At 36.0% G+C, this 15,480-nt stretch overlaps 2 protein-coding genes across 3 annotated transcripts; both read right to left on the reverse strand.

Moving 5' to 3' along the window:
* Positions 1 to 107: 107 nt before the first annotated feature.
* Kdn (citrate synthase) lies at positions 108 to 13,826 on the reverse strand. The gene is made up of 4 exons (XM_076380245.1): positions 13,669 to 13,826; positions 3,287 to 3,442; positions 1,738 to 2,661; positions 108 to 1,378 (listed from the first exon to the last, which is right to left on the reverse strand). The coding sequence occupies exons 1-4, from the start codon at positions 13,711 to 13,713 to the stop codon at positions 1,112 to 1,114; spliced, it is 1,392 nt and encodes a 463-aa protein (XP_076236360.1). The 5' UTR covers positions 13,714 to 13,826; the 3' UTR covers positions 108 to 1,111.
* A 167-nt stretch (positions 13,827 to 13,993) lies between these two features.
* Positions 13,994 to 15,465, reverse strand: LOC143180534 (methylenetetrahydrofolate reductase (NADPH)). 2 transcript variants are annotated; one of them, XM_076380365.1, is made up of 5 exons: positions 15,258 to 15,465; positions 14,967 to 15,187; positions 14,744 to 14,904; positions 14,348 to 14,670; positions 13,994 to 14,276 (listed from the first exon to the last, which is right to left on the reverse strand). In XM_076380365.1, exons 1-5 carry the CDS (start codon positions 15,395 to 15,397, stop codon positions 14,228 to 14,230), a joined length of 894 nt encoding a protein of 297 aa, XP_076236480.1. In that variant the 5' UTR covers positions 15,398 to 15,465; the 3' UTR covers positions 13,994 to 14,227. The 2 variants fall into 2 exon arrangements, with proteins under 2 accessions (XP_076236480.1, XP_076236564.1); XM_076380449.1 differs by having other exon boundaries at positions 14,967 to 15,176; positions 15,258 to 15,372.
* Positions 15,466 to 15,480: the final 15 nt, after the last annotated feature.

Here is a 15,480-nt window from a genome sequence, read left to right on the forward strand (position 1 = left end):
ACCATATATTTTTTTTAAATATTTTTTATCGTTAATCATGTTTTTTTTTTTAATGCAAAGAAAAACAAATATATGTTCGGATGTGGAAAAAAGATGTTCCATAAATATAATTTTCAAAGATCTATTTATTTTCACGTTCGTTATAAATAAAGTATCGCACACACTCACTCATTCTCATAACAGTGGATCTACCACTGGTCATCTTTTTAATTTACGTAAACTGCAATGACTCGATGCGATTGAGCCACAGTTTTACTGCATTCGAAGAACGTATAACCAACAATTAGTGTGCTAACACTGCACTATTGCATATTTTATTATTCCTATTTACTTTACTTCCTATTTTATGCAACTTACTAACTGTAAGAGCAATTATTTGTCTTTTGCGAATTTGTTCACTGTAAAAATTCAGTTGTAGTCTAGAGATTAATATTTTTTTGGCAGTGTCTACTAAATTACAAGACAGTGGTTGCAAAATGTCAATTATGCACACCTGTGGTTTGTACCGAATATTTTGATGATTCACTAACTTTTATTACAATTTGTATCGTTTTTTAATTCCTAAAATTGTCACTATTTAAGTTAAACGTAAAGCGACAAATATATTTACAATGAACCGTGTCTACTGTTAATGCATGGTATTATTTATGTAATCGTAACGGCTTGGCAGTTGGAACTATGTGTACCGATCTATTATTCATCGTGTGTGATATTAATTCTCAAAAAAACTTCACCTTATTTATATTGAATCTACGCAAACAGTGTAGATAATCACACAAATACAGGTGAATGTTTTTCTTGTAATTACATACCATGAAAACTTTTTTCAAAATATCTACGTTTGAACAATACATTTCTTTACGTGAAATGATTACCTGTTGTTTCTAATACCTAGCTTCATACCTTCGTAATAAGACTCAGCAGTTAAACCGACTTCTCTGAAGTCATAACGTGAATTTGAAATGAGCTCCGAGAGAATTCCATTCGTAACATAATATAAAGTAGTCAGTTCCTTTAATTTCTGAAGTTATGATGATGGTGTGACAACGAACTTAGAAATTTCAATGATTCCGATTTCTCCGTTTCCTTTTCACAGAATAAGACGAGCGTTTTAAGCTTTTACAGCTTTCATGAGGAGGTCGGTGCTCAAAGATTTCGGCCTCTCGATCGGAAGGCCAAGAGCACGATCCCAGACCAGGGCCGCGAGCACACCAAGAGCACGCGATACTCCGAACAGGACGGTATAATAATTCATTTCCTTCATTCCATAGTATTGCAACAGAACACCAGAATGAGCGTCTACATTGGGCCATGGGTTCTTTACCTTGCCAGTTTCCAAAAGAATTGGAGGAACTACTTTGTACACTTGAGCAACGAGCTGAAAACACAAACATCGATAAGTATTTAGCTATTGTTAGAGTATCAATAAGAGAATAGCTAGCCATAGTAGCAATACATTGGCATTCCTTCCGTGAGGGAAGCATGTCATCTTTCTCGTCAATACTTCCCTTCGGTAAAGTCAGAAATTGCAATCTAATTCTCTAACAGTACATCCTCTTTTTTCATCGTCAGATTTGATGGACGAAATTATGGCAGGAATAACCATCATAACACATGAAACGATAAACATCATTTCCTCCTCTATGAACTAGCGTTTTTTCTTTCATAAAGAATTCGTTTTTCTCGCGAAAAGAATGCCAGTGCATAGTTATTATCTAATATTATAAAGACTCCCACCTTGAATAGTTTGTCGTCCGGCAAATGTTTCAGCGCGAACTCTCTCTGGCAAGTATATCTAGGATCAGTCTTCCTGAGCACAGCGTGTCCGTATCCAGGAACAACCTGACCGCTCTTCAAGGTGTTCCAGATGAAGTCCTTAAGCTTGTCGTCGCTGGGACTGTCGCCAACTTGAGAGCGCAGTTTCTCCAGCCATACCAACACCTCTTGGTTCGCAAGACCGTGGAGAGGTCCAGCCAAGCCGTTCATACCAGCGGCGAACGACAGGTAGGGATCAGACAAGGCTGAACCCACCAAGTGGGTCGTGTGTGCCGATACATTTCCACCTTCGTGGTCAGAGTGGATAGTTAGGTACAAGCGCATCAGCTCGATGAACTGAGGGTTGTCGTAGCCGAGCATGTTCGCGAAGTTCCAAGACCAGTCCTTGCCAGCGTCGACGGAGCCCAAGCCTTTGCCACCCTTGTAAATGTTTCTGTAGATCGTGGCAGCCACCACTGGCAGCTTCGCGATCAGGTTCATCGAGTCCTCGTAGACGGTCTCCCAGTACTTGCTCTTGTGCACACCTTTGGTGTAGGCCTTGACGAATTCGCTCTCGCTGTTGAGGAGAGTGATGGCCGCGGAGAATTGGGTCATAGGGTGGAGGGACTTGGGGAAGTTGTTGAGAGCTTTGACCACGTGGTCGGGCAACGCGCTCCTGGCGGCCCATTCTTTTGAGATGGCCTTCGCTTGGGCATCGGTGGGAACGTCACCGGTGATCAAGAGCCAGAAGAGACCCTCTGGGAGTGGTTCCTCGCCTCCGGAGGCCTTTGGCAGAAGCTTTTGGCATTCGGGGATTGATTTTCCTCGGAATCTGATACCCTCCTCGGGGTCCAACACTGATGGTTCCCAGACGAGACCTTTGATTCCACGCATACCACCGTACATCTGAAATGGGCATTGTTAGAGTGAATGTTATATGTCAGAGTTAGGTTTTGAGGGGAAACGAATTCAGTAACATTGACCTATGATATAATAAGACAATAAGACACACTATGAAGGCATTTAATTATGTAAGTACTGTGCTCTGCTCAAGAGATGATCCCTGGAACGGCACAGGGACAAAGGGAGATTCTCGATGCACATTGTGTATTATCATTAATTATCAGGGACATTAAATATCGATTATAGTAGGTATTTCTGTCTTTATTTGGAATGTTGAATATTTCTAGAAATTCTGGAATTCTTTTCTTTTCTAGTTATTTGACAAAAGGAAATTTCACAGGAGTGATGCGATTACCATGATCACATGCCAAGCACGCGGGACTCATTCTGCGGCCCCTATTATCTATTGGTACTATTCTTATCAGTAATGTAAAAAAAAAAAAAAGAAACTAAAGAATGTCTTATGTGAGAGAATCCAGTTTCCACGTGGCCTTATGTACATTGACACGTAATTTGTCGTATGATATCTTGTGTCATCACTTTTGCAACGTCTTCGCAGTTAATCGTTCACTCACCACTGATGGCTCAAAAACGATTATCAGAAATTGCATAACGATAATTCACATACCATGTCCACGGTGACTTCTCCAACTTTGGTGGAACCATGCTGCTTACGGAAAGCTTTGATACGTTCTTGTTCCTTCGGGATTTTGTCGGTTAGAATTTTCTTCAGATCGGTGGAGGCATCGCTCAACGGTCTCAGAAATACGGTGGAAGTTATTTTCTGGAAAAGAAAAATGGACAGTTGAACAAATATCTCTGTAAATCAGAAGGAAACAATTAGATAAAAAATTTAATTTATCGTCGTGTTTAATATAGATAAAAATTAAAAATCTTATGTAATTATTGGAACAATCTGATAAGCAAATTTCTCTGATAATAATCAAAATTCTATGCAAATTAAATTAAATCTTTTCTACTTTTCAACAATTATACCTGAAAAAAGAAACCTAAAATCTTCTCTAGAATAAATAGATATTTTTGTCTGAAGTCGTATTAATAGAAGTACTCAAATTGTAATTATACGCGGAATTGGAAATATCGATATGAATGGTTTTAATGAACAATTGTGCGTGTCTGTCGGATTACGTAAAATGAACGACTGGCTGTGTCTCATAATGATATATTTGCCTGATAGAGCACATACGTGAAGGTTTAACTTCCGTGCAGCTTCTGTAATCGCTTCGTGGACGTAAAAATATGTCTACTATCGCTAAATAAATTTAGTTCAAAAATAAAAAGACACGGAGGTGGATTACTTTATTTTTTCTCTAATTATCTCGTAAACCAATTAAAGACAATGTCCCCTTATTTGTTTTTCTTTTTTTTATTACAATCTTATATTGGATATTGTGGTTACATTTATAATACGTAAAATATTATTATACGATAGTATGCCAGAATAAAAATTCTGAATGAATCCCTACCGACTGCATCGAGCTATTAACTCGCCAATCGAATTAAAATCGATAAAATAAATTTACCCTTGAATAGGAACATTCGAAAAACTATCGTCTTCCTGTATCACGAGGTTCGACGATACACGCGAGCAGCAATAATCGGGTTACGTGATGCCACTCGCCATTTTTTTTAACAGACCGTTTTACGGTGCATTTGCCCAAGGCCTACATTCTGATAATGAACTCCAACGCGAGACCCTGCGACCTCGTGGCGAATGATTTACTGTAGTTCTCATGATCTACGATTCTTTCCGACTACGATAATAAGCTTGAAAGCTTTGTAACCCTGAATTAATATTACACAGTTATAGTATTAATAGTAACAACAATATTAATACTGCTCCTTGTAAATGAAATTTGATTATCTTTGAAATTTTTTTACCTAGTAGATTTCAATTACAATTTGTAATTCACTATACAGTTTTACTGAAAAATTTCACTCTAGAAAACCCTACCAATTTCTTGTATAATTTAATATATTTGAATTGATTACTAGTTTACCACTAACTCCAAGCCCCTACCGAAACAATTACTCCAGAACAGATCCTAAATGCCACATCAGTTGACAGATGACTAAACTTTCTTCACCATTGGCTATGCAAGCCAATTCAAAAACTTGTTTTGTTCGAGATTGTTCATGCAAACACGGTGTCATCAGACCCATATTCTTCCTATCTTTCAGTCCTGCTGCATTTTCCCAGCAAACGATGCATTGTATCAGCAGAGGCACAGAAATTTCTAGATAGTGGTAAATACACGGCAAAGCTCGGAGCAAATATCCACAAGCACGTTTTGTAACGTGGACGAAGAATTGGGTCGAGGCGAAATCCTCGATAGGCAAAAGGGACAATAGACGAGATCCCGTGGATTTTGACATTTGTTGGATCAGAGTTTCTCGCGGTCAGGCTTTCAATAGGGATTGGAAATCGTAAGGTGGGACAACTCGATTCCTCTTTACGTAACAGCATGATCTACGGACAGTCTCATTAGGAACACGTGATTTCTGGTAGATAAAAAATAGTTATGAAGACTACTCGCTCATCCATGTGTTGTGAACTTTTCTCTTGCTATACTTTTTTCAACTTTGGGAACGAAGTCTGTCAATCTAGATTAAGAACCTGTTCATTGCTTCGCAAAGATGGTATCGCTGGAAATTACTTGGATTGGATATAATTCAAATAATAAATTGTGTATTTCTAGACAAAGTAGTGTTTAAGCTCAAAGAGAGCTCACTTGCGTGCATGGCTTTATTTAATTCAAATGATTTGTACTTCATTTCACACTTGAACAAGCGATTCTAGATACAATTTTGTAACTATTTGAACATTATTCGTGACAGTTGAAATAAGAAAATATTTTTAGATTATCTATTTTCTTTTCTTTTCTTTCATTGTGTCACTATCATTTCTTGTTTCTTATTTTAACCTGCTTCCGCCCACGTTTAGTCTTATGTAATCATAACGCTCTAGGTCCTAAATTATATACTTCTTGTCAGGTATTGTATTCATGAATTGCAAGCGCAACAATATGCCCGGAATGTCACTAGGTGCAGAACGTTATACAATTTGGAAAACGGCCAGTGATTCGTATAAGTGCGTCCAAAAATAGACAGACTCACGTGTTCTATAATATAGACCATGCTGTACAGTGCACACGTGATAAGAAAAATTAGAAACGCGAATGTGTCCTCTGCAACAGGGTGATGTTCAATGTTACAAAAGAAGGTTACGTATATCTACTGGGACAGATTAAGTTCAAAGTGAAATTGTGTCTTTTGTATGTACGTACCCTATAGGATACTTTAAGATTGACTCCACAAGAGAAAGATACATCTTTTTAATGAGAAGCCAAGAAAATCTTGGCAGTTCTTGATAGATATTTCAATAATAATAATTTATTGCATATGAGAGAAACATGAAATAGAAAAAAGAAAGAATTTGAAGCAAAAATAATAAAAGCTTGAGGATCCATATAAGGTTCAATTAAAATATTTTTTTGACTACTCTTAAACACTACTGAAACATATTTTTTGCTAGCACGATATTCCTATGAAGGTACTCCTATCAATAATTCAATTTTGAAAAAATGAAAATGAAATTCAATATTGAGAAAATGAGACTCTTATTATTAATATTCCCATAGAAAGCAGCTTCAAGCGCATTATGTGGGACACCTTGCATAATACGTTGGGGGTCTTTAAAGTATTAGATACCTTATTAAACGACAAACTCGTTTAAGTAGGCGATCCTCTAATTATTTCGAGCAACGTATAGATAGTCCTATTGTTGTACAATAATGTCTGCTATGAGCAAACAACCGATTACAGGTTTCAAATTCGTTACAAAAATAATCTGAGAGCATATTTGACACGACGTGGGTCAGGGCACGCCAGGTTAATGCTAGGAATTTATCGTTTGAAATGCAGGTAACAATATACTTGGAACGTAATGCAAGTCGAATATCGAGTTCTGACCGCAACGATGTAATGAAATACTAATTGGACAGATTGACGGTGACTTTTATTTCCGCTTCGGGTATTGTTGTAAATGATAAGCCTTTAACCTCCTATGATTCAATTTTTCTGGCGTCAGAGGACCCATCAAACTCGGTTTAAGTGATTTATCGATGTGGAGTATCGACAATATCGAACTTTTTATTTTTATATTTTTTAGCATTTTTCTGAATCTGTAAACATAGGTAATCTAAATTGGTTTCTAGGAATTTCAATGATTAGGAATTAATTCTTTTTCAGCCTTGGCACACACATGTAACATAAAGGTATTCCTACAGGTAGAACTGTAATTAACACAATATTTACCAGCAGTTTCTATTCTAAAGAGTGTTATTATTTTCTACTCAGACAATTTTAATTTTCTGTTTAAACAGATATACGTATATGAACGTGCAATTTTTGAAATATGTATTATTGATATTTTTCGAATGGTAAAGTCTTCAAGAGTTGAAATTATTGCAATGTTAGTCACATTTTTTTAAGGATTTCTTAGTGACTGTATAATGTACAAATTCGATAACACTCACGGTTCTACGTCATGTCTTATCACTGCAAACATATAAGATTACAATGTTAGGTGAACAGGAACCCTGAGAAAAGACATGAGCGAGAGGTCGAAGTTAAGCAGTGGTAAAATATACCATTTTGCATAGTACAAACTTTTTATGATAAACGATAATTAGTTACGAACAAAGTTCATCAAGCGATTTTGCTAATACGGAATGCGATATCGTGTAATTAATAAACGATATTACGTTTGTATTAATTAAGTGCCGCGAATTTACGAGCCAATCGCTGCGTAATCGTATTAAGTAGTACCTACGTTTTAGTAAAGTGGAAAATTAATTAACTGTTTATCGATAAATATAACATCTCAAAGTTCCCACGCTTACTTCGTTAATAAATTATTCAGTGACAAAATTCACACACATGAACGTTATTTCTCGACTGAGTAAAGAAATTGACAATTTTTTATCTCAAGAAATTTTCTTTTTCTGTATGCGGAAGATGCAGCACGCGCGCAGAAATATAAAAATCTAGATTACTATTGCACGGAAGTGAACGATAAGAACTCACGACGCTTAGAGGGGAATGCCACTATGTAAAGTATCACGTAATGTCAGATTATCGTAATGGAAAAGAGAGGCAGCCTCTATGCGTGTGTACATACTCATGTGAATGTAATACCGCGATTTGTCTTTCAGCGCGTGCATGCTACTTTCCTCTGTCGTTGCATCGATCTGAAAGAGATATTCCTCGTAACACACAAGTAGACAAAATATATGAAATCGTTATAAAAAAACTAAATTTGACATTAAATATCTGACTTTGAATCCACACGAATTTTAGAACTAATTTTTATCGCGAGTCGAATACAGATAAAATCCTCAGACAGCAGAACGAAGATAATTGATAAAATGGTGATATAGATGGCAAACGTCAGTATGGATTATATATTATCTCATGGAAATGCAATTGAATTATTCATTCAGAAATCTATGACTGTCGATTAGCAGTCAATCTATTTTGATAAATTGACAATTATGGTTGCGAATTCTATTGGAAGAGTTGGGAGGAAAAGAAAAAGGACAAGAATGACCTTGATAAGCTAATTAAATTTTGAATCGAAGAGCTTATTCTGTCGCAGTGAATATTTTATCGACCCATGTTCGCTGTAAATCTGCATATTTGACGTCAGTGAGCGCTGTTCCCTTTGCTACGTGACTCGTGTATTCACTGTAGTCGTTTAAATTCTTCGGCTTTCTGTGATTTGTGGGGCTTTACGCTAGTGTGAATATGTACGATTTGAAGTTTCCTTCGGAAAGTTTATGCATTATTAATCAAAGATTCTTATTGCTACATTTTGTTCATTTGTGACACGAAAGGCAATAAATTAGTTGACATTTAACGCTGCAACTATCGAGACAGCTAAAATCAACCTCATGGTTTACTTTTTAATTTCAGAATTTAAAAAAACAAAATTTTGTAAAATATGGAATATAGAATCTTCCCATTTTAATTGCTCCAGTAAAAATGAATTTACCTGTGTTAATTATCTTACTAGACAAATCTAACATTATCATACAAGTCTGTTGACTTTGTATTCGAAAATGAGAAAGGTTGAGTAACAATTTCGTGTGCTGCTAAGAACTAATATACAGTAACTGATTCCCTTAATTTATTATTAAAAATAAAAAAAATAATTAGGTCTATTAACCAGATTGGACAGATCAGAGTCACGTTACTGCTGAACGCGAATACATGATCCATGCTGTCATCAAAGATTTATGCACACAGTATGACTTCAAATACACGTCACTGAGTTCTTCGGTCATGCCACAATTTCTCATTGAACTTTGTGTTCAAATGTCAATGATTCCACAGAGACTGTGTGTGCTAGGTCAATCGTATTATTCATTATAGCATCATCGCGATTGCAAATTCATTTCCCGCTGATGCACCTATCTCCATTTGAAAACGTTTAGACGCGCATTGATTTATTAAATCAATTAACATTTAGATAACGTGACTCCGCGTGATCTGATTAAATTATCAGTGGAACTACTAGAGCAGTCAAACTGATTTGTAAAATTATTTCTCACTGATTTCTTAAAAATATTGTCGATTTTGAACTGGTGCGAAAAAATCTTACAGAGTAGTATAAATAAATATTACTTCCTTAAATTTGATATTATTGGAAAAACTTGTTTGATTGGCCTTGTAGAAATAGAATATTAAGGAGTAAAGTCACTAAAAATAAAGAGGAAATCTCCTCAGGCGATCAATATTTAAAATATGAATGAGACAGCTTCGTGAGGACCAGTAGTATTTTTTTAAACCAGTTCTTTTTTAACATTTTAGAAGTTAATTTCTGCGTGTTAAATGAAATGAATTTATTCACAATAAGAACCTAATACAATACTTAATTTTGCTTCTAAGATGATTAATCAAGATCCTACTGTACTACATTAAAATTCAAATAAAAGGCCTATGCAATACGGAGAGAGTGCCACTACGTTTGCGATTTAAAATTCTTTAGAAGACCATTCACTAGCAAGGGCTGCTGCAGAAAAGGTTCGCCCGAGCATCGAGTCGAGTTTTTGTCATCTAGGAAAGCATGTGTTAGCCTCGAACGACTTTCCAGGAGAAACCGTGGCTCTTTCTTGCTCCCTACCAATGACTCTGGGTTTTTTCCTCCAGATTACGATGACGTCATGCCAATCATAAATTCTCCTTCCTACATTTATTTTATACAGAGAAACATGCCAGCGAATCTTTAACAGATGTTCAAACAAACTTGCACTTCTACTCTGCTGAAGATTGAAATACGAGTGTTTTTTACATGCATATATTTCAATGTAACAGGGAACTTTGAGATTGTTATATTTTTTGTAAGGAAAAACAGAGTTTATTAAGTGGGAACTTAAATTTCTTTGCTTGTCTTTATCAATTACTTTTCATTAAGGAATTACATACTTGAAATAATGCTATATTTTGAATCCAGTGATGTCATGGTAAGAAAGAATTACTAGCCTTATATCACTTTCAGCTTCTGCGACACAATGAAGTGAAAGACCAAGTAAACAGTGAATCACGTGTTAAAAATGGAAAAAAAGATGTCTTCGATGAAAAATATTTATAGTCACATTGAGTGTGTACCGAAACAAGTGATGAAGTGAAACAATCATTTTTAGAGCAAGTAGAGCTTACTATTACTGAATTATTAAAATGTAAAATTTTCACAATAAAAGTTCTAAGAAATTTTAAAGAATAAATATTCATTTTAAACTATCTGTGATAATTGTTTAGTAATATTTTGCAAATTGTATAGAGTATCAATAATTATTTGATAGGATTATTAAAACGACAAACACGTTCGTTATCAATGGTTTTTAACAGAAAACGCAGGAAATGTCATTTTAGTAATACTTCTAAAAATCATTATCTGCTAATCCTGGCGAGATGAAATCGGCAATCTGTTTGATTAATTGATCACAACTTCAACGTGTGCCAGACAAGATAACACTGGTTATCTATGATTGCATAACAGAGAAGCTCGTGAAGGGCATTATCGAATAGAATACACCCGCGAATGACAATTACCTAATTGATTTCGCGCCATATAATCGTCAAATGGCGCTAGAACGATCGAAGGGGGTGTTACAAACGATCCAGGCTTTAACAACGCTCTTAACGCTCTAATTATCCTAACAGATAGCCACATATATCAAACAATTTTCTAAATTTAAATTAAAGTTTAAAATATCGTACCTTTACTATATATATAATTAACATTCTATTTATAAAAAATATATATATATATAAAGTAAGGAGAGTTACGATAAAAAGTACATTCCTCATAGAAATGGCAAACCAAGAAAAATATAAGCTAATAAAAAAAGTGCACAAATAAAATCACGGAACTAGAGGCTAGACGGTCTTATCTTCTTGTTTTGACTACACTGCTAAGGCGGATCTCCAATTTTTTTCTCATTATTTATAACCAGCGTGTTAATAGACACCTTCAATGGGACAAGCAATCGAAAGATTTGGCCACAATGGGTCGCGTGACGTCTTGAGCTAGGTCAAGCGAACGTTAATAATAAACGCCTCTGTTCGTCAGTGAGACTGAGAGGGAAAAAAAGACAAGGCGCCCCTGAAGCAGCGTGTTATGCGATTCGAAGGTCACAGCCCGTATATACGCGATATTAGATAATCAGTGTGCCATCTGTAAGTTGGACGAACAGTCTCTGAATCTGCCAAAAATCATAGCGGATGCGCGTAGACTTTGAACCAAACGCGAGCAGCGAAATTCAACGAAATAATTCGATAAAACGATCGAACGAGGCTAACGGCGCTTTTGTTAAATTTAATCGAGCCGATCTTGACACACTTACTTCCCTACGTATGTAGAATTTTATCGCGATATGCAATTAATTGTCTCATTCATTTATTACACTTTAATCGCTATATCTACGATCAACTCCATAAAAGAATAATTTTCAATTTTTTGAGCTTCAGGCAAACAGTGTGATATAGTCTATAAGTCGATTATTTAACCCTTATACATTTAAATAATTATCCTATATTAATATAACAAATTTTTAGATGTATCGTTCAAGCATTTTTACTAAGAGCCAATGAATTTTATATAAATCCAATTTTTTGATACTCTACTGTTCCTGAAATACAGAACTCTAGACTAAGGATTTTTTCGTCAAAATTATTTCAATAATGTGTGAAATGTTATTTAGTAACTAGACCATTAATCAAGTACTTCGATGGTAATATTGAAATTTTTAGAGAAAGTAAAACTGATCAATTTGGCTTCCAAAAGACTTATTCATGGAATTCTATTAACTATTCGTCACAGTCGGAAATAGCATCGACAAGCTCGATCGGCGATCAGGTGTTTTGCTGTAGCAGGTCACGATCAATGTGGATCAAGTGGGCAGAACAGATTTTGACCTCGAATTCGTTCCAAATTTAACCAGTCCCTTACGAAACGTACGTAATTGCTCTGCACTCTTCTTCAATGGGCATCTGTGCCCGTGAAGGAGATTCTGAAGAGCATTTCGCGCGCAATGCGCGCTTCTGACCCACAAACACGCGTTTGTCGCCTCACGACTCAAGATTCCTGACACGAAATCATCCTCGACGATTCTGGACTTCGACGTTGCACAGGCACGCGCACCGCGACCAATTTTCAGCTATGGAGATTTAATGACAGCTCGCGATTTCAGGCAGACCGAACCACCTTTTATTTTGAGTACCGATGAATGAAGCATCCCTCGCGTCATGTTCCCCTATCGGTATGCAGAAATTCCGCGTTTTAGCGAAATCGATTAAAAACTTCGATGCACTTTAATCTTCTGAGGCGTTTCCACGAATATCAAAAACTAAAAACCATGAACTTTTGATCCTGGAGCACATAAATGTCAAAATAAGACACTGTTGAAAGAAGACTATTATTCTTTGAACACCATTTAAACTGGCAGAATTCTATAACACTAAAATTAAATTGGAGTATGTTAAATAATTACTTAATAGCAGATCTTTGTGTATTCATAGACAATTTAAGTGTGCAGGAAATTACAGAATACACACAATATGCATGAATATATACATACACAAAAAGCATATGTTACAATATTCAAAGCGTGAAACCAATTTTTAGTTCATTTTCATTATTCTAATAGTACTCGTGAAAATTGGAATTTACATAACTATTTGCAGTCTAACTTTTGTTCGATCTTATGCCTCGACATTATGCCCGCTAAAAATTCATTACGTAACTGTCGTGCTCAGCTAAATTAGAGCTATGTTCCGTTAGTCAGGTAAACGGTGGATATCGTTCGATAGATAATTTCGCGTGGGTTTTCCTTGAATAATTTCGTTCTCTGACCGCTGCACACAAAACCAGGTCCGAGAGGCTTCGGTACCTGGTTCGAGGATTAGCTGTATTCCGAAATAATGTGCATTGTTGGAGCTTCGTAAAGGTGTCCTGAGCCCCACGCTCGATACGTCAGGGAACCTCCGGTCGCGAACCTTTCACGGTCAGCCTCTTATCCGGCTGAGTAACGATGAATCCCGACCCCGTATTTATCTACCATAATGCGCTCGAATAATCGCGATTCTGTCGAATTTTGCCCACCTATCAGGGCTGAATCTTCACATAGAATAGTTACTAGGGCATCGGTCGATAGAACACCTACTTCGTATCTAGAACTCGTAGCGTCTTCGCCCTCGAAAATTCTGTCGCTCTGGATAAAACGTAGGACGCGGTGCATTTATTTTGGAATGATCACTGCGCCTGGATTCGGCCGTTTTCGTCGCGGGAACGAACGATACGCGTGAAGCATCTGCTCACCATTCGAATTTCGCACCGGAACAACGTGCACTGTGCTTTAAGAATTGTTCAAACGTTATATTGCGTTCTAAGATCGGTCAATTTTTGAAGGGAGATTCACCACGTACCTGCACTTCCAAACAGCGTTTTGGACTGAAACGGAAGAGTGCCATTATTCTTCGTATCCTAGCTCACGGATCCTTCTTTCTTTTTACCGTCAAACAACCTAACCGACTGACCACGCGGAGCTCTGGCGCCCAACTCAACTAACTCCTCTCTTAGTTCGTCACGGATACCCCGACGACGCATGCGCAAATTGCCAGGTATCCTCGAAGGATCATCTGTATCTATAAATTTGCCACGTTACGTTTGTTAGGAATCACGGGCAAGGTTGATTTTACGACTGCTTTTAGTGAGTATAATCAACGATTGAACGATTTAGACTGTATTTTTTTAATAGGTACTTTGTTGATATTAGGAATATTGGGGTATCTCATAGATACGGTTCTTAGCGTAAATTAATTGTATGCTTCGATATTTTAGCACTGACTATATAGGGAATTTTAACGGTTGGTAATTACACTAAGTAAATTGGCGCGTAATACGATTTCATATAAACACTTTACTTAGGAATATGTATGTGTACATTAGGAATATGTTGCGAACATTTGTTTCATTCTTGGATTATTAGTTGAATGTACCTAGTTTGTCACATATTTCTGAAGTCAATGATATTCTGTAATTAAGAAATATATATTTCTCATGAACACATCTATATTTCATTTTTTATTGAATTATCAAATTTACCTGTTTAACGTGAACAAGTGAAATCCACAAGTAGTTTTACTTGCAATGATGTCTTTAATGATACTTGTAGTTAATTCTATTCCATAAGCGTGTACATCGTCGTCATTTGTTTTTATGGATTCTAAAGTACGTAAAATATTCAGTGGTACTTTAACGTTGCAAATTTTTACCATCTTCTCGAAGGACGCATAATTCGGAATTGGGAGGATACCAGGAATAATTGGAACATCGATTCCAATTTTTCTGCAATCTTTCACGAACTGTATAAAAGCGTATGCTTCGAAAACTATTTGAGTTATAATGAAATCAGCACCTGCATCAACCTTCAAATTGAATTGACGATGTTATAAACTTAAACCTGTAAAATCAGAGTCAAAATTGAATCAAGATAATTACTTTCTCTTTCAAATAAAATAAATCCAATTCTTTGGATGGCGATTCTGGATGCATATCTGGATAACCGGCAACACATATGCAAAATTTATCTCCAAAGTGACTTCGTATGAAACGTACTAAATCTACGGCGTATGGAAACTCACTATTTGCAACTGTCGCATCTGAAAATTAAAGTTAATGGATATATAAATTCGAAGAAAACAAGTAATGTAAAAATAATTACCTCCTCTTAGTACAAAAATATTGGTTATACTACGATTTAGTGCTTCTTTTAGAATCGTTAACACATCGTCGCGTGTTAAACCACTAACAATTAAGTGCAGAATTGTATTGCTTGGGAATATATCAATTAATTCCAAAGATAAATAACTTTTTGTCGTATTTTTCGTATGCCATGTTAATGCATAAAAAAGAGGATGATATTTATCTGTCTCTGCAAAAAAGCTGATGATATTTTTAATAAAAGAAAATATAAAAAAGTTATGTATTGTATTGTGCTGTGTAATATACGAACCTTTGATAAAAATCATTATTTTTTGTAGGGAGTAGCTCAAAACTACAGAACGTAGTATTCGTATCGACTACATTTTTTAACAATTTTCGTAAATCTGAGGGTTTAGCGGTTTTTGTAAGACTGGAAATACCGCGCAACATTATTGCATTTATTATTATAAATCAATTGATGTGATCGTAAAAAAATACAGTCAGTAACTATGTGTTTTTCTTATTCTTGTACT

This window comes from Calliopsis andreniformis, chromosome 1, assembly GCF_051401765.1.
Source record: "Calliopsis andreniformis isolate RMS-2024a chromosome 1, iyCalAndr_principal, whole genome shotgun sequence".
In the NCBI taxonomy this organism is placed as follows: Eukaryota; Metazoa; Arthropoda; class Insecta; order Hymenoptera; family Andrenidae; genus Calliopsis; species Calliopsis andreniformis.

Excerpts from the sequence above, each read along its gene's own strand:
- Kdn (XM_076380245.1), bottom strand. The coding sequence starts at position 13,713 with ATGGCACTCTTCCGTTTCAGTCCAAAACGCTGTTTGGAAGTGCAG. Across the intron at positions 3,443-13,668 it reads AACGCTGTTTGGAAGTGCAG|AAAATAACTTCCACCGTATT; the intron begins GTACGTGGTGAA and ends TTTCTTTTCCAG. Across the intron at positions 2,662-3,286 it reads GAGAAGTCACCGTGGACATG|ATGTACGGTGGTATGCGTGG; the intron begins GTATGTGAATTA and ends TGCCCATTTCAG.
- LOC143180534 (XM_076380365.1), bottom strand. The coding sequence starts at position 15,397 with ATGTTGCGCGGTATTTCCAGTCTTACAAAAACCGCTAAACCCTCAGAT. Across the intron at positions 14,671-14,743 it reads TATTTTATTTGAAAGAGAAA|GTTGATGCAGGTGCTGATTT; the intron begins GTAATTATCTTG and ends TTCAATTTGAAG. Across the intron at positions 14,277-14,347 it reads CACTTGTTCACGTTAAACAG|AATATCATTGACTTCAGAAA; the intron begins GTAAATTTGATA and ends TCTTAATTACAG.